We start from the raw sequence: 18,722 nt of genomic DNA on the forward strand, positions 1-18,722 counted from the left end.
ACACAGAGTTACACATGGAGTAAAACAAACATACAGTCAATAATACAGTATAAACAAGTCTATATACAATGTGAGCAAATGAGGTGAGAAGGGAGGTAAAGGCAAAAAAGGCCATGGTGGCAAAGTAAATACAATATAGCAAGTAAAACACTGGAATGGTAGTTTTGCAATGGAAGAATGTGCAAAGTAGAAATAAAAATAATGGGGTGCAAAGGAGCAAAATAAATAAATTAATTAAATACAGTTGGGAAAGAGGTAGTTGTTTGGGCTAAATTATAGGTGGGCTATGTACAGGTGCAGTAATCTGTAAGATGCTCTGACAGTTGGTGCTTAAAGCTAGTGAGGGAGATAAGTGTTTCCAGTTTCAGAGATTTTTGTAGTTCGTTCCAGTCATTGGCAGCAGAGAACTGGAAGGAGAGGCGGCCAAAGAAAGAATTGGTTTTGGGGGTGACTAGAGATATACCTGCTGGAGCGTGTGCTACAGGTGGGAGATGCTATGGTGACCAGCGAGCTGAGATAAGGGGGACTTTACCTAGCAGGGTCTTGTAGATGACATGGAGCCAGTGGGTTTGGCGACGAGTATGAAGCGAGGGCCAGCCAACGAGAGCGTACAGGTCGCAATGGTGGGTAGTATATGGGGCTTTGGTGACAAAACGGATTGCACTGTAATAGACTGCATCCAATTTGTTGAGTAGGGTATTGGACGCTATTTTGTAAATGACATCGCCAAAGTCGAGGATTGGTAGGATGGTCAGTTTTACAAGGGTATGTTTGGCAGCATGAGTGAAGGATGCTTTGTTGCGAAATAGGAAGCCAATTCTAGATTTAACTTTGGATTGGAGATGTTTGATATGGGTCTGGAAGGAGAGTTTACAGTCTAACCAGACACCTAAGTATTTGTAGTTGTCCACGTATTCTAAGTCAGAGCCGTCCAGAGTAGTGATGTTGGACAGGCGGGTAGGTGCAGGTAGCAATCGGTTGAAGAGCATGCATTTAGTTTTACTTGTATTTAAGAGCAATTGGAGGCCACGGAAGGAGTGTTGTATGGCATTGAAGCTTGCCTGGTGGGTTGTTAACACAGTGTCCAAAGAAGGGCCGGAAGTATACAGAATGGTGTCGTCTGCGTAGAGGTGGATCAGAGACTCACCAGCAGCAAGAGCGACCTCATTGATGTATACAGAGAAGAGAGTCGGTCCAATAATTGAACCCTGTGGCAGCCCCATAGAGACTGCCAGAGGTCCGGACAGCAGACCCTCCGATTTGACACACTGAACTCTATCAGAGAAGTAGTTGGTGAACCAGGCGAGGCAATCATTTGAGAAACCAAGGCTGTCGAGTCTGCCGATGAGGATGTGGTGATTGACAGAGTCGAAAGCCTTGGCCAGATCAATGAATACGGCTGCACAGTAATGTTTCTTATCGATGGCGGTTAAGATATCGTTTAGGACCTTGAGCGTGGCTGAGGTGCACCCATGACCAGCTCTGAAACCAGATTGCATAGCAGAGAAGGTATGGTGAGATTCGAAATGGTCGGTAATCTGTTTGCTGACTTGGCTTTCGAAGACCTTAGAAAGGCATGGTAGGATAGATATAGGTCTGTAGCAGTTTGGGTCAAGAGTGTCCCCCCCTTTGAAGAGGGGGATGACAGCAGCTGCTTTCCAATCTTTGGGAATCTCAGACGACACGAAAGAGAGGTTGAACAGGCTAGTAATAGGGGTGGCAACAATTTCGGCAGATAATTTTAGAAAGAAAGGGTCCAGATTGTCTAGCCCGGCTGATTTGTAGGGGTCCAGATTTTTCAGCTCTTTCAGAACATCAGCTGAATGGATTTGGGAGACGGAGAAATGGGGAAGGCTTGGGCGAGTTGCTGTTGGGGGTGCAGTGCTGTTGACCGGGGTAGGAGTAGCCAGGTGGAAAGCATGGCCAGCCGTAGAAAAATGCGTATTGAAATGCTCAATTATGGTGGATTTATCAGTGGTGACAGTGTTTCCTATCTTCAGTGCAGTGGGCAGCTGGGAGGAGGTGCTCTTATTCTCCATGGACTTTACAGTGTCCCAGAACTTTTTTGAGTTAGTGTTGCAGGAAGCAAATTTCTGCTTGAAAAAGCTAGCCTTGGCTTTTCTAACTGCCTGTGTATAATGGTTTCTAGCTTCCCTGAACAGCTGCATATCACGGGGGCTGTTCGATGCTAATGCAGAACGCCATAGGATGTTTTTGTGTTGGTTAAGGGCAGTCAGGTCTGGGGAGAACCAAGGGCTATATCTGTTCCTGGTTCTAAATTTCTTGAATGGGGCATGTTTATTTAAGATGGTTAGGAAGGCATTTTTTTAAAATATCCAGGCATCCTCTACTGACGGGATGAGATCAATATCCTTCCAGGATACCCCGGCCAGGTCGATTAGAAAGGCCTGCTCGCTGAAGTGTTTCAGGGAGCGTTTTACAGTGATGAGTGGAGGTCGTTTGACCGCTGACCCATTACGGATGCAGGCAATGAGGCAGTGATCGCTGAGATCTTGGTTGAAGACAGCAGAGGTGTATTTAGAGGGGAAGTTGGTTAGGATGATATCTATGAGGGTGCCCGTGTTTAAGGCTTTGGGGGGGGTACCTGGTAGGTTCATTGATAATTTGTGTGAGATTGAGGGCATCAAGTTTAGATTGTAGGATGGCTGGGGTGTTAAGCATGTTCCAGTTTAGGTCGCCTAGCAGCACGAGCTCTGAAGATAGATGGGGGGCAATCAGTTCACATATGGTGTCCAGAGCACAGCTGGGGGCAGAGGGTACCGACCCTCTTTATCCGCAAGGGTGGTTTTATGTAGAAAGGGAATTCCTTTCCGTACCAGAATCGCTGTGCCTCTCGTTTTGGCAGAGAAGTTAGAGTGATACACTTGCCCCACCCACCTACACTTAAGTCTGCTATGAGAGTTATTCTTCAGATGGGTTTCTTGCAAAAATATAATATCAGACGAGAGTGCTTTCAAGTGGGCTAGGACCTTGCCCCTCTTAATTGGTTCGTTTAAACCCTTGACATTCCAGGAAGTGAATGTAAGCCCCGCCCTCCTCTCGTTTGTAGTTCCTATGGTGGCCTGCATACCATGTAACTTGATAAAAAGTTAAGAAAGCGCACCAAACCATCACGATCAGCATATGTAGCACCTACACCCGAGCAGTATCCAACCCACCCCTCCCCCCTGCAAGCACCTTTACTTCCTACCCTGTTCCCCTAATTTCCCCAACACTTAACCCCCCCCATCAACCCACATTTAACAGGCATGTACAAACAGGAGAGAAAAAAAAGGAAAAATAAAAATAATAAACACATTGTCTGGCCGATGCCAAAAAAGCACGGCGCGACCTCGAACAAGAGGTAAAACAAAAATAAAATCCCAACTATACGTTCACCTCTCACTATCCTAGAACTTCTACTAACATATGAACTGAGGAGGCTCCCGCGAATTAAGTGTTCAGTTGGCATCTAATAAACCTAAACAGAATAAGTTGCAACTTAAACATATTGCGCATTTAAGCGTCACCCTGGGTCAATCCCAGAGATAAGCAAGATATAGCCTCAAGATTATATTGCTAAGCACTGCCGGTCAAAGAATAAACCATCCGCAACCAACATAGTCAGCCGTACTTTTTTACATACTGTGGGTCAGGAGATCGGAACAAGGATTTGCTCAATTAAACGTTCCCCCCCATTTAATTTTTTTTTTTTTATAAAATAAAAAATAAAATATATATATACATATATATATATACATACACATACACACATGCATACACACATACACATACACACACACACACACACACATACATACATACATACATACCCACACAAAAAAATCGTATATATATTTAAAGAATATGTATATACATCCATATGCACATATACACATACAAACATTCATACCCCAGTATAACAATCCACACTGATTTAAAATATACACATACATAATACTAAAATGCTAAGAGAAAAAAGTAATAAAGTACAAATAGTAATTATATGTACGCACACCTACACAGCCATAAGCACTAAAGAGGGCTGGTGGGACTCTAGTCGGGAGAGCGGCCCACGGCTAGACAAAGGCAGAACGGCACAAAACATCAACTTGCTAACCAGGTGTCTGCGTCTGCCCAACCATCACCCCCAGTCCCATGCAAGCAATAAATAAATGGTATGGTAGTAAGAATGATGTAAGGATTGTAAAATAAATAATGAAACAAAACAAAAGTGGGGGAATATAAGTATATCCATCCGAAGGTGTCAGTGATCAAACCTGGAAGTAAAAATATGCATCGCTGAGCACAGCCGGGATGAAAGTGAATTTAATGTTAAATGAGAGCTCTGACCGCCCTCCATTGGTCGGCTCAGCGTCTTACATGTTCGGTAGCCCTTGTTGAGCCCGTTTAATACGGTTTCACCCAATATGGTATAGTATGGATTCGAGTCCATGAGCAGACCCTAACACGCAATGACAAGGCACTCTAACCTGTACGGGGGATTGGTGTATATCCCCGGATAAACTTCTCTGCGTCCAAAATCGAGGAGAGCCAAATCTTCTCACCGGAAGGCGGGGTAATTCTTAGTCTTGCAGGGAAGAGTAAGGCTGGGTGAAGATGGAGTTTGTAGAGTTTGGTCATGACATCTCTGTAGTCGGCGCGATGCTTTGCCACATCGGGCGCATAATCCTCATATACACAGAATGGATGCCCTTTATGTGACAGGTTGCCCCTCATTCGAGCTTCACGCAGGATAAGATCCTTGGTCTTGAAACTGTGACAACAGATGATTACTGGGCGAGGACGTTGGCCCGGTCCAGGCACTGGGACAAGGGAGCGATGTGCACGGTCCAGGTGGGGATCCGAATCCAAAACATCCGATCCCATTGCATCCTTCAATAGCTTGGCGAAGAAGTCGGTGGGGCGAGAGCCCGCCTCTACTCCCTCTGCCAGATCAACAACGCGAAGGTTATTACGTCTGGATCGGCCCTCCAGGTCTACCACTTTCACAGAAAGCCTCTGCACACTATCCTGCAATGACGTGCATAGCTTCTCTAACTCGTCGATCCTACCAGCGTTGAATTCAGAAGCTTTCTCAAGGTCCACAATACTCTGGCCATGCGAAGCGACCGTTCGAATGATGCTCTCGATTTTGGTGTCCAGTTCAGCAATAGTGGCCTTAAGATCCTCAGCTATAGCAACACGTAGCTCCCCCAAAGCCCGGGTAAGTTCTGTAAGTGTCACGTTGTTGCATGTGCCTCCCGCCATGTCTGTCTCGTTGTTTAGTGGGGAGTAGGCCTCCGCTGTGGATTTATTGTCCTTTGGTCGCTTATTACTCGGCATTTTCATATAAAAAGTTACAATCTTGTATTAGAAAGAAACGTTTGTTGTAAAAAGTGCCATAAAGTAGGTTCAATTAGATTATTTCGCAAAAAAGTTGCAGGAGCCTCTCACGCACAGCCGTTCACTCCAACATGCTTGCTCCGCCCTCTGAATGAGATTATATGAACAGGTGGGACCAGCACTCCTTCTCTGAGACTCTAGGAATATGGGCCTTGAGGAACAGTGAGAGCAGCTTGATCTTGTATCAAGTGGTCATGATTTAGTTGGTCCTTTAATATACAATACAGTATGCTGTCCTCCAGTCTTTCCTGTCTCTTCACTGAGGTGTCTAGGTGGATATGGGTTAGTTAGACTACTATCGTATCCTCATATCCTTCTTATAGGCTTAAAGGGATGCTTCGGGATTTTGGCAATGAGGCTCTTTATCATAATGGTATCCACGTGTTCATCTGACTCTGGGGAAGTAGACAGAGGGCCTCATTGCCAAAATCCCGAAGCATCCCTTTAAATAGTATCAAATGTAAATCTGTAAAATGTGATGATGATGATGATGATGATGTCGATTATGATGATGATGATGATAATAGGCTACTGAAGGAACACATATAGGCAGCTGTCTGTGTAAACCACACCTCCGTGGCTGAGTGAGTGTGCTGTGCTGTTGGGTATATGTAATGTGAGGGGGCAGAGAGCTAGCGAGGCCACACTGTGAATTATTTCTGAGGGAGAGATAAGAAAAAAAGAACATGAGGGGGAAAATGCATGTTGTATCTATAGGCTTGTTTCTGGGCTACAAAATGCCTGCTGCGCTTTCTCTTTCCCTAGACTCCATCCCATTCTCTGCTGTACATCACACACACATTTTATTACATTTACAGTCATTTCTCCATATTGCATAAGTGTGTAGTGGTTGGGCAGTATTTGTGCTGAATTTCCAAGATTATTTAGCAAAAATAGTATGTATGATATGTACATTACATTAATTAACTTCAGTATTTAGCAAGAATCACAGTTACTGTAGGATAATACAAAACTGCTGACATGGTCATGGGGGAAAAATCCAGTATTGGTGTGGGTTAGGAATGGAGGTAGTTACCATAGCATAGCGTATGAAAAAGAGGGTCGCAAATGACTCAAATGATTCGAGGCTGGAGCAATATTACGACATACCGTAATGTTATCCGCGCAAGCGGGCACAGCAGTTTATGACGGCAGCACACACATGCGGCAGCAGCGGTACATCGAGACAGAAACACACACACATCTCAGCATTATCACATTTTAGCCGTATTGTTTCCCGTCCGTTCCATCCAACAACACCCCCCCCCCCCCCCTCTCTCTCTCTCTCTCTCTCTGCGAGGAGGAATATCAACTGCAACTCCCCGGAAGGAAGGCGATGTCTTCGCATAGCCTGCTGCGGATGGATCAATAAGCGAAGCCCCCTCTCTTCGAATGCTCCTTTGACATACCAACGGGGGAAGCCCATCATAAATCACACATTCTTGCAAAGGAATCACTCACCCGATGTTGCTCAACGCCTGCTCGAATAGTTCCGTCTGCAGAATGTTCTGAGGCGGCGTAAAAGCCTCATTAAAATGGGATAGAACGGAGCTACAAAATTGACGCAATGTATCGAACTGCATTTTCCTCCTTTTCCCTTCGTGTCTTTTATCCTCAGTATGGCCCTTTTCCTCAAACACAATACATCCACCTGCGCTGCCTCGCTCTCCGTCCGGACCCGCGTCTGTTTATCTCCAGGGACGCATTAAACGCGAAGACGCCAATCAAGTTCCATATTTCTCCTGATCTTGGTAGAAAGAGTCCTTAAATGAAAAGCAGTCGAGGCTGGAATGTACAGTCATAATGCTCCGAACTTAACCCGACAAAATCTATCGGGCTGTAGCAGGATCTATTTGCAGTGGAGGTGATGGGGGGAAGCAGCAGCGAGGCATCTTCCAGCAAAGCAAGCTTCACTTACCGGTGCATCAGGGGCAGCTCATACTCAACTCATATTTCTCTCTGCCTATTAGAGCACGCATACAAACACACACATACATACACACACAACACGCAAGCATTCGCTCACGCACACGCTTGCCGTATCCTTCTCTTTCTCATACTCTGGACCGCGCACGCAGATACAATACATGGGCGCGCAGAGATGCTGTCGTCAGTGCTTTTGCCATATATGACTGCCAACCTTCAGCTCTCATAAGGGAGGAGGACAAGGCATTCTACTTCCTCTGGGAGAGGGGGAGAGAGTCTGAGAAAGGGGAGAGAAATAAAAGGTGGACGAAGGGAATGCAATCAAATGGGCCTGACAGAGTTTACTAACAAATCAGACTGGATGATCCTCAGTGGGAGGACAAGGGGGGTTGTCTACTAACTCCAGCAGCTCATATGGGAGTTGCAGACATTAAGCAAAGGGCCATTTAACACAGAAGAAATGGCAGGTGTGAGTGAAGGCCAACATGGATGGATGGATGCACAGTGTCTGTATAAGAAAGTTATATTCAATTTTATAAACTGGGTGGTTCGAGCCCTGAATTCTGATTGGCTGACAGCCATAGTATAGCAGACCGTGTACCACGGGTATGACAAAACATTTATTTGTACTGCTCTACTTACATTGGTAACCAGTTTATAATAGCAATAAGGCACCTCTGGAGTTTGTGATATATGGCCAATATACCACGGCTAGGGCTGTGTCCAGGCACTCCATGTTGTGTCGTGCTTATACCACACCCCCTGGCCATATACCACACCCTGTGCCTTATTGCCTAAAGATGCCTAGATGTGATTTGCACTTCTCTCTGATCAATGGTTTATATAACGATCAGAATAAACACTAAGCATACAGTTATTCTGTCATTTACACAGAGGTTCATTTGATGAATAAAAGGTGGATTTAATATAATATTAGATCACTTAAACCATAAGCCCCAAAACATCCAGATGTATTGGTGACATTGGTAAACATGACTGAGGACTCACTACGCCCTCCATGCTGCTGTACACCGTAATGCATCTCTGCACGTGCCTCCACTAGCTTGGGTAGGAAACACCCATCTCACTTCATGACACCAATGTAACAAGTAACGGGCTGGATTTAAGCTCATGTTGGCTAGCTGTGTTTCTTTTGTCCTGCTAAGTAATACAATACTAATGCGCTGAACTTGGTTGGGGCTGGGGGCTGGGCTGGGGTATAAGGTTGTGATTGGGGCTGGGCTGGGGTATAAGGTTGTGGTTGGGGCTGGGCTGGGGTATAAGGTTGGGGCTGGGCTGGGGTATGGGGCTCAGCTGGGGCTAGGGTTGAGGCTGAGCCAGGGTTTGGGCTGGGTGGATAAACATGGGAAACCTTGAGAAACACAAGTAGATAATTATATTCTAATCCCAGCCTAATTATTGCTGTTTCATCAGTGTCTCCACACCCTGACTACCTCGTCGTCCTGGATGTTGGGTATCTGTGTGTTCATTTCAATGACACCTCCGAGACCAAGGTAAATGTGACCCTTTTTGAAGTTATTTCACCTTATAAACAGGCTGTCAGCTGGAAACCTCTTTCTCTTTCAGTGGAATAGATTCTGAGTTCATTTACACATTCTTTAGATGAATGAAAGTGCTTTTTGGTGATTATGCAGAGTGGGAGTTCTATTTTATACATCATCACCATTGTCCCCTGAGTTCTCAGACAGGCCGTTTCCGGTTCTGTGTCGCCACTGAACTCAGTGCTGCCAAAGCCAGAATCGTTCACTGCTACCATTCTCCCTCTCTGCCATAAAGTCAATTAATATAGAGAGAGAGCCACCGAACAACACAGTGAGCTCTGAGCTCACATTCCACAGCCTGATCTAACTAGTAATCAAATACAACAACCTCAGAATTAACTAGCTGTCTTTGTTGGCTGTGAGATGCTGTGTGTGTGTGTGTGTGTGTGTTTATTTTGCTGAAATCTGTTAAACAGTGAGAATGCTCATTGTTAAAATGCAGATTGCATCATAGCAGCTAGTTAGTTACTAGACATTGCTCCTTTAAAACCTTATAAGGTAAAGCAGTTTCAATCAATTCTACTCTGCTAGACAGGTCCCAGAGTCCTACTCCAATATCTGTTTGAATATTTTTTAATTTTTTATTTTACCTTTATTTAACCAGGCAAGTCAGTTAAGAACAAATTCTTATTTTCAATGACGGCCTAGGAACAGTGGGTTAACTGCCTGTTCAGGGGCAGAACGGCAGATTAGTACCTTGTCAGCTCGGGGGTTTGAACTTGCAACCTTCCGGTTCCTAGTCCAACTCTCTAACCACTAGGCCATCCTGCCGCCCCGGCACCCTATTCCCGTTATACTGCACTATTTTTGACCGGAAGTGCACTACTTTTCACCAGAAGCAGAAACCCATCACATTTCTTAATATTTGTGACCAACAGTCAACTGCCAAGTGGGCAGAATATTGTCCATATTGTTCTCTGTCAATATTGTCAATATTAATCTTTCCATTACTGTGTGTCTGGGAGTAAAAAGAGCCCAACACAAGGTTGTAATGGAAGGGAGAGGACACAGGCTTAATGAGTTGTGTCTCTAACCCCAGAGTGGCTACAGTACGGTAAAGGCTTGTTTGTCCCAGTGCTAGACTAGGGGGGACGCGGCCCATCAGGTACACCTTTACAAGGTCGACAGCGGAACAGGCGCGGAGGAGGAATGGGGTCGAGTGAAACACACCTCCTGTGTGTGGGTGTGGGTGTGTGTGTGTGTGTGTGTGTGTGTGTGTGTGTGTGTGTGTGTGTGTGTGTGTGTGTGTGTGTGGCATCTACAGTATGCGGTGTGTGGGTAGCCTCTCTGTGGAGTGAATCACCCACTGGGCCCACAGTGCACTGGATAACACAACATACGACCCACGATCCCTCTCTTCTCATCAGGAAGTCTGTTCCAGTGGGCAGAGAGGAACAGAGATAGGAAGGAGCATAGAGGAACAGAGATGAGCAGAGAGGAAAAGGAGAGGAAAGAGCATAGAGGAACAGAGATGAGCAGAGAGGAAGGAGAATAGAGGAACAGAGATGAGCAGAGAGGAACAGGGAGAGGAAGGAGCATAGAGGATAAGAGAAGAGCATAGAGGAACAGGGAGGTGCAGAGAGGGAGAAGAGATGAGCATAGAGGAACAGGGAGGTGCAGAAAGGAGAAGAGAGGAACAGGGAGGTGCAGAGAGGGAGAAGAGAGGAGCATAGAGGAACAGGGAGGTGCAGAGAGGAGCATAGAGGAACAGGGAGGTGCAGAGAGGGAGAAGAGAGGAGCAGAGAGGAACAGGGAGGTGCAGAGAGGGAGAAGAGAGGAGCATAGAGGAACAGGGAGGTGCAGAGGGAGAAGAGAGGAGCATAGAGGAACAGGGAGGTGCAGAGAGGGAGAAGAGAGGAACAGGGAGGTGCAGAGAGGAGAAGAGATGAGCATAGAGGAACAGGGAGGTGCAGAGAGGGAGAAGAGAGGAGCATAGAGGAACAGGGAGGTGCAGAGAGGAAGATGAGAGGAGCATAGAGGAACAGGGAGGTGCAGAGAGGAAGGAGCATAGAGGAACAGGGAGGTGCAGAAAGGAGAAGAGAGGAGTAGGGAGGAGCAGAGAGGAGTAGGGAGGAGAAGAGAGGAGCAGAGAGGAGTAGGGAGGAGCAGAGAGGGACAGGGAGGTGCAGAGAGAAGAGATGGGAATAGAGGAACAGGGAGGTGCAGAAAGGAGAAGAGATGAGCATAGAGCAACAGGGAGGTGCAGAGAGGGAGAAAAGAGGAGCATAGAGGAACAGGGAGGTGCAGAGAGGAGAAGAGATGAGCATAGAGCAACAGGGAGGTGCAGAGAGGAGAAGAGATGAGCATAGAGGAACAGGGAGGTGCAGATAGGGAGAATAGATGAGCATAGAGCAACAGGGAGGTGCAGAGAGGAAGAAGAGAGGAGCATAGAGGAACAGGGAGGTGCAGAGAGGAGTAGGGAGGAGCAGAGAAGAGGAGATGGGAGCAGAGAGAAGAAGAGAAGAGCAGGGCGGAGCAGAGAGGAAAAGAGAGGGGCAGGGAGGAGCAGAGAGGAGCAGGGAGAATCAGAGAGGAAAAGAGAGGAGCAGAGATGAGCAGAGAGGAGCAGGGAGGAGCAGAGAGGAGGAGGGAGGAGCAGAGAGGAAAAGAGAGGGGCAGGGAGGAGCAGAGAGGAAAAGAGAGGAGCAGGGAGGAGCAAGGAGGACAGGAAGGAGCGGGTAGGAGCAGCGAAGAGCAGGGAGAAGCAGATAGGATCAGAGAGGCAGAATTGCAGGATAGCAGAGAGAGTAGGAAGAGGACATCTGTTCCTCCCAGGGCAGCTCACCATGACTGATCCCTGGGTTATGGAACGGTTGGAAATACCGTCCAGACCTGCCTGGGTTCAAAAAGCATTTGTTTTCATTCAAATACAATGAGCATTTGATTGAACCTTTCTAGGGTTCCAGATGGGCAGGTTTTGCATGTTTGGGACTATTCTGTTGGTTCCCTTTGCACCAGTCAAGATCAATCGAGAGCAAGTCAATATTTGATAGAAAACAAATACTATTTGAACCCAGGTCTGGACTACAGAGTACAGACTCAGAATGACACAATGAGGAGACTAGAGGAACATATTTCTGCTGTATGAGATGCACTAGAAAAATGTGTGCAGGGTCTCTCTCTCTCTCTCTCTCTCTCTCTCTCTCTTTGTCTCTCTGCCTCTCTGTCTCTCTCTCTGTCTCTCTCTCTCTCTGTCGCTCTGTCTCTCTCTCTCTCTGTCGCTCTGTCTTTCTCTCTCTCTCTCTCTCTCTCTCTCTCTCTCTTTGTCTCTCTCTCTCTCTCTCTTTGTCTCTCTGCCTCTCTGTCGCTCTCTCTTTCTCTGTCTTTCTCTCGCTCTCTGTTTTGATCTATCTATCTATCTATCTATCTATCTATCTATCTATCTCTCTCTCTCTCTCTCTCTCTCTCTCTCTCTCTCTCTCTCCCTCCCTCTGTGTCAGTGGACTATGGAGAGAGGAAGGAGACACCGTGTGGTGATAAATGGAATTACAATAAATCAGCTGTGACGACACAAGCAAGCCAAGGCACAGAGAAAAAGGATTCACAAGCACAGCATAGAAGTGCAATCCAACAGCCGGTCTATTTTCTTATTCTTTATTTAAACATGTAGGTCCCGATTGAGATCTATTTTGCGTACATTTTTGGAAGAAACAGTACAGTCTCCAACTCTCCCTTGTGACAACAGTGACGTTATACAGCCAGGACGTTCTTTCCCAACATGTTCCTGTACTATCTGTACCTGGCTAAAACATGCCTAGAGAACAGTAGGACAAAACGTCTATCTAGTTATTGTGATGAGTTGCAGCCAAGGGCTTCTTCAGCATGTCTGGTTTCTGCTGCTTCAGAGGAAGACACAGTGAATGCAGTATTATAGTCACCATCAGTCAGTTCACCAGCTAGGGAATCCCTCTAGCTGAGTTTGACTTAAGGGGAAAGATGAAAGACACCAGTCATCCAGTGTGGGAGTCAGTGTGTGGGTGTGTGCTTGTACGTGTGTGAATGTGTGTTATGTGTAGTTGTGAGTGGGCGAATTTAAGTATATTTACGTGTGTGTGTGTTTGTTTGTCTGTGTCTGTGTGTTTGGGTGTGTCAATGTTGAACTTATTTTAGGTAATGGTGTCCATGTGTCTTTCCTGCTTCATGGGCCTCATGCATACACATCTGTGTGATCAAACTGTTTACCGTTCTCAAAAAAGAAGTCATTTGCTAGGAGCCATAGCTTTGATTTTGATTTTACCCTACACTTTTCCCAGGCCCCGAACATCACTCCCTCCAATACAACTCCAGAGGAATTTCAACTTAACCAACCACATGACACAGCTTGCTATAGGCAAGAGTGGGGCAAGTTTAGCCATTTTTTATTTATTTAGCACCACTATGTCAACGGAAAATATAGTATTCTTTCTAACAAAGATATCTCCATATATTTCAGGATGTTGTGTATCCCTGGAAATAATTAGAACTCATGTAAACGTAACAGTTTTGAAAACACAGCTTGTCCAAACAGTGGTCTCTTGACACAACTTACCCCGGGTATGGGGTCAATTCAGCATAGGGACAGGGTAAATGGAGCCACCTTGGGGTAACCTTGTGGGTGATGGTGTTCTGTGACAGTGGGTGATGGTGCTGGTAGGTCAAAGTTGAATTCATGGAATGGGGGTATGGTATATTGTACAGTGCATTCGAAAAGTATTCAGACCCCTTGACTTTTTCCACATTTTGATACGTTACAGCCTTATTATAAAATGGATTCAAATGTTTGATTGTTTCGTTAATCTACACACAATACCCCATAATGACAAAGCAAAAACAGTTTTTTAGAAATGTTGTCAAATATAGAAAAAAAAAATTAAATATCACATTTACATAACTATTCAGACCATTTACTCAGTGCTTTGTTGAAGCACCTTTGGCAGCGATTACAGCCTAGAGTTTTCTTGGGTATGACGCTACAAACTTGGCACACCTGTATTTGGGGAGTTTTTCCCATTATTCTCTGCAGATCCTCTCAAGCTCTGTCAGGTTGGATGGAGAGCATCGCTGCACAGCTATTTTCAGGTCTCTAGAGAGATGTTCGATCGGGTTCAAGTCTGGGCTCTGGCTGGGCCACTCAAGGACATTCAGAGACTTGTCCCGAAGCCACTCCTGCGTTGTCTTGGCTGTGTGTTTAGGGTCGTTGTCTTTTTGGAAGGTGAACCTTCGCCCCAGTCTGAGGTTCTGAGGGCTCTGGAGCAGGTTTTTATCAAGGGTCTCTCTGTACTTTGCTCTGGTCATCTTTCCCTCAATCCTGACTAGTATCCCAGTCCCTGTGGCTGAAAGACATCCCCACAGCATGATGCTGCCACCACCATGCTTCATCGTAGGGATGGTGACAGCTTTCCTCCAGACGTGACGCTTGCCATTCAGGCCAGATTATCTTGTTTCTCATTGTCTGAGAATCTTTTAGGTGCCTTTTGGACTCCAAGTGGGCTGTCATATGCCTTTTACTGAGGAGTGGCTTTCGTCTTGCCACTCTACCATAAAGGCCTGATTGTTTGAGTGCTGCAGAGATGGTTGTCCTTCTGTAAGGTTATCCCATGTCCTCAGAGACACTCTGGAGTTCTATCAAAGTGACCATTGGGTTCTTGGTCACCTCCCTGGCCAAGGCCCTTCTCCCACGATTTCTTAGTTTGTGTCTAGGTTGATGATGATTTTCTTTTATTGAATCAATTTTAGAATAAGGCTGTAACGGAACAAAATCTGGAAAAAGTCAAGGGGTCTGAATACTTTATATCTTAAATGTACAGTTGAAGTCGGAAGCTTGCATACACCTTAGCCAAATACATTTAAACTCAATTTTTCACAATTCCTGACATTTAATCAGAGTAAAAAATCCCTGTTTTAGGTCAGTTAGGATCGCCACTTTCTTTTAAGAATGTGAAATGTCAGAATAATAGTAGAGAGAATTATTTATTTCAGCTTTTATTTATTTGTAACATTCCCAGTGGGTCAGAAGTTTACATACACTCAATTAGTATTTGGTAGCATTGCCTTTAAATTGTTTACCTTGGGTCAAATGTTCCGGGTAGCCTTCCACAAGCTTCCCACAATAAATTGGGTGAATTTTTTGGCACATTCCTCCTGACAGAGCTGGTGTAACAGTCAGGTTTGACCACCTTGCTCGCACACGCTTTTTCAGTTCTGCACACAAATTTTCTAAGGGTTTGAGGTCAGGGCTTTGTGATGGCCACTCCAATACCTTGACTTTGTTTTCCTTAAGCCATTTTGCCACAACTTTGGAAGTATGCTTGGGGTCATTGTCCATTTGGAACACCCATTTGTGACCAAGCTGTGACACTGATGTCTTGAGATGTTGCTTCAATATATCCACATAATTTTCCTACCTCATGATGCCATTGATTTTGTGAAGTGCACCAGTCCCCCCTGCAGCAAAGCACCCACACAACATGATGCTGCCACCCTCGTGCTTCAAGGTTGGGATGTTATTCTTCAGATTGTAAGCCTCGCCCTTTTTCCTCCAAACATAACGACGGTCATTATGGCCAAACAGTTATATTTTTGTTTCATCAGACCAGAGGACATTTCTCCAAAAGGTATGATCTTTGTCCCCATGTGCAGTTGCAAACCGCAGTCTGGCTTTTTGATGGCGGTTTTGGAGCAGTGGCTTCTTCCTTGCTGAGCGGCCTTTCAGGTCATGTCGATATAGGACTGGTTTTACTGGATACTTTTGTACCTTTTCCTGCAGCGTCTTCACAAGGTCCTTTTCTGTTGTTCTGGGATTGTTTGCACTTTTCACACCAAAGTACGTTCATCTCTAGGAGACAGAACGCATCTCCTTCCTGAGTAGTATGACGGCTGCATGGTCCCATGGTGTTTATACGTGCATACTATTGTTTGTACAGATGAATGTGGTACCTTCAGGCGTTTGGAAATTGCTTCCAAGGATGAACCAGACTTGTGGAGGTCTACAATTTTTGGCTGATTTCTTTTGATTTTCCCATGATGTCAAACAAAGAGGCACTGAGTTTGAAGGTAGGCCTTGAAATACATCCACAGGTACACCTCCAATTGACTCAAATGATGTCAATTAGCCTATCAGAAGCTTCTAAAGCCATGACATCATTTTCTGGAATTTTCCAAGCTGTTTAAAGGCACAGTCAACTTAGTGTATGTACATTTCTGACCCACTGGAATTGTGATACAGTGAATTGTGAAATAATCTGTCTGTAAACAATTGTTGGAAAAATTAATTGTGTCGTGCACAAAGTAGATGTCCTAACCAACTTGCCAAAACTATAGTTTGTTAACAAGAAATGTGTGGAGTGGTTGAAAAACGAGTTGTAATGACCTAAGTGTATGTAAACTTCCGACTTCAACTGTGGATGCCTCTGTTCAATATCACTTACCCTTCCATTTCTTGACGAGTTGGTCTAGGACAGGGATGTTGTTTCGATGTGCCAATTCACAGACAAGTTCTCTGCATTTGAGGATACTAAGCCCATGAAACTGGTCCTCAAAGATGTTTGATATGTTTAGCAAGCTCAGATTCCATGTCATCGGATAAGGCCTTGTGTGTTTCTGCTACTCATCATTGCCTCTGGTACAGGTACATTTTCATGTTTATTTTGTCCGTGTTCCTCTTCAGTGTCATTCAGTCTATTTGTTCATCCCTTGCTGCTGCTCAAATGGACTTCTTCCTTTATCTCACCGCCTTGGCTGCTCTTTCAAGTACTATGTACTGTATATTATGCTTAAAACGGACTAAATATAATAATAATTTGTATGGTGTATGGTGGCCATTGGCTTAACTTACCTCATGGCCATTGGTTTAACTTACCCCATGGCCATTGGCTTAACTTACCCCATGGCCATTGGCTTAACTTACCCCAAAAAGGCAAACATTTTGACAATATTAGCCTGCACAGCTAGAAGGATGCACTTTCATGCTAGGTTTAGGACCTCATATTGTAGCTTATAGAGACCCAACTGACGTATAAAACCATCTTAAAACTATCTTCTTTGGTTTAGATACAAGCATCGTGAAACCTATAACACAATAAATTGATTTGACTTTGTGAAAATCTGTTTTTTTACCTAACTTCCTTATCAATTTTTCATGTGGTTTCTTCCTTCACGGACTCCATGAAATGATGACCTCATACTAAATATTTGGTCACATTATTCATTTTGTGTATGGTTTCCTAGAAACAAGGGGTGGCTCAACTAACCCTTTGGCTCAACTTACCCCACTCTCCCCTAACAGGTTTCACTTTTAACAGACAGTGTTCCTCCACAATAACGATCAAAAATGTTAAAACCAGCTCAAATCCCTGGGGAATTGTTCAAATATGTTTAACACACACAACCTTCCACACAGACACTGGACTCACCTGTCTATGTCCTGTCCTTGACCTGAGTGCCTCAGCCCTGAGCCGTTGTTGAGGGAGCCTTGTCTGGGGAGCCCAGGAGGTCTGCTTCTATCTGCTGATATGTCCCCTGTGGGCCCCTGGTAGAGGAGATCCTGCTGCAGTTTGGCCTTCTTCTCCTGGGGAGCCTCCTCGTGACGTCGAACCCTGGGGCCCTCAGACCTGCCCCGTGGCCCTGCGGCGCTGCTGTAGAACCACGCTCCCGACTTGGTTAGGATTTCTTGTTGTTTTCGGCACAAGTTGCATACCCACATAACCTGTACATAGAGGACAGAGGGGGTTAGATATCTGCAGTGGTGGGGATGGTGGTGGTGGTGGTGGTGGTGGTGGTGGTGGTGGTGGTGGGCTTACAGCAATGAACTACAATGAAAGGAGTCATGGAATGGATCAACCCCTAGAGGAGACGTGCCAAGTATCATTCAAAAAGGATACTTGGACCTGCTAGATGTTGTAGGAAACACTGTAAATATACAGATGAGGATATGACTGATTTGACAATATTGCATACACATACAGTAGCCTTAGGGCAAATTAGGATTGTATGTAGCACCATATCTAATCGAGGACATAATGTTGAGTTCACTGGACAATCTGTGAGTATGATGAGGAATCGGAAGTTCATATGATCTACATCCCCCTACATTCTCAGAAAAAAGGATTCCAAAAGTGTTATTTGTCCGTCCCCACAGGAGGACCATTTTTGCTTCCATGTAGAACCTTCTGTGGAAAACGGTTCTCAAACGGTTCTCCTATGGGGACAGCCAAAGAACCCATTAAGGCTCTAGATAGCGCCTTTTTTTCTAAGAATGTACATAATTACACCACTTGCTTATATGGGGTACCAGCCACAGAAATGAAATCACTAGACTGGGTATCCCCATTCAAGTCAATTGGTTGGTAGTGGGTGGTTACAGAGTCATTGATTGGTGATTTTATTTCTATGGTACTAACTTTGTGGTGCACAGTACTGTAAGTAACTGAATCTAAATAGGGAGCTAGCTGCAGCCCTACTGTTTAATACAGCTGTGTGTGTATAGCAGAGGGATGGGAGAGAGACTGTGTTCAGCAGCTCTACAGAGAAAGTAGCACTAACTGTGGTCTGCAGCCCCCTCCCTCCACATTAGCCTCATAAATCCAGGAGCCGACAAAAGCCCTGATCACTCCACCTCAGACGCAGCACAGCCGCCCTCAAAGCCCGGGTCTGCTTCGCAAATGGCACCCTATTCCCTACGTAGTGCACTATGGGCCCTGATCAAAAAGTAGTGCACCATATTTAGCATAGGGTGCCATTTGGGATGCAACCTGATCACTCCGCCTCAGACGCAGCTCATCCAGCCTCACAACCGCCCACCCTAGTCTGGAGGAGGAGCGATGCCTAGTGGAAAGGAAGAAATGGGCAGCT

At 45.3% G+C, this 18,722-nt stretch overlaps 1 protein-coding gene across 1 annotated transcript in view; it reads right to left on the reverse strand.

The window, feature by feature from the left end:
- Positions 1-18,722, reverse strand: part of LOC115116967 (regulating synaptic membrane exocytosis protein 2-like) — a 125,353-nt gene that overhangs the window by 33,340 nt on the left and 73,291 nt on the right. Inside the window, exon 5 of the mRNA XM_065027190.1 lies at positions 17,285-17,577. Coding sequence (XP_064883262.1) covers positions 17,285-17,577 — 293 coding nt within the window. The remainder of the gene's footprint in view (positions 1-17,284; positions 17,578-18,722) is intronic.

This window comes from Oncorhynchus nerka, linkage group LG14 (genome assembly GCF_034236695.1).
Source record: "Oncorhynchus nerka isolate Pitt River linkage group LG14, Oner_Uvic_2.0, whole genome shotgun sequence".
Taxonomy (NCBI): Eukaryota; Metazoa; Chordata; class Actinopteri; order Salmoniformes; family Salmonidae; genus Oncorhynchus; species Oncorhynchus nerka.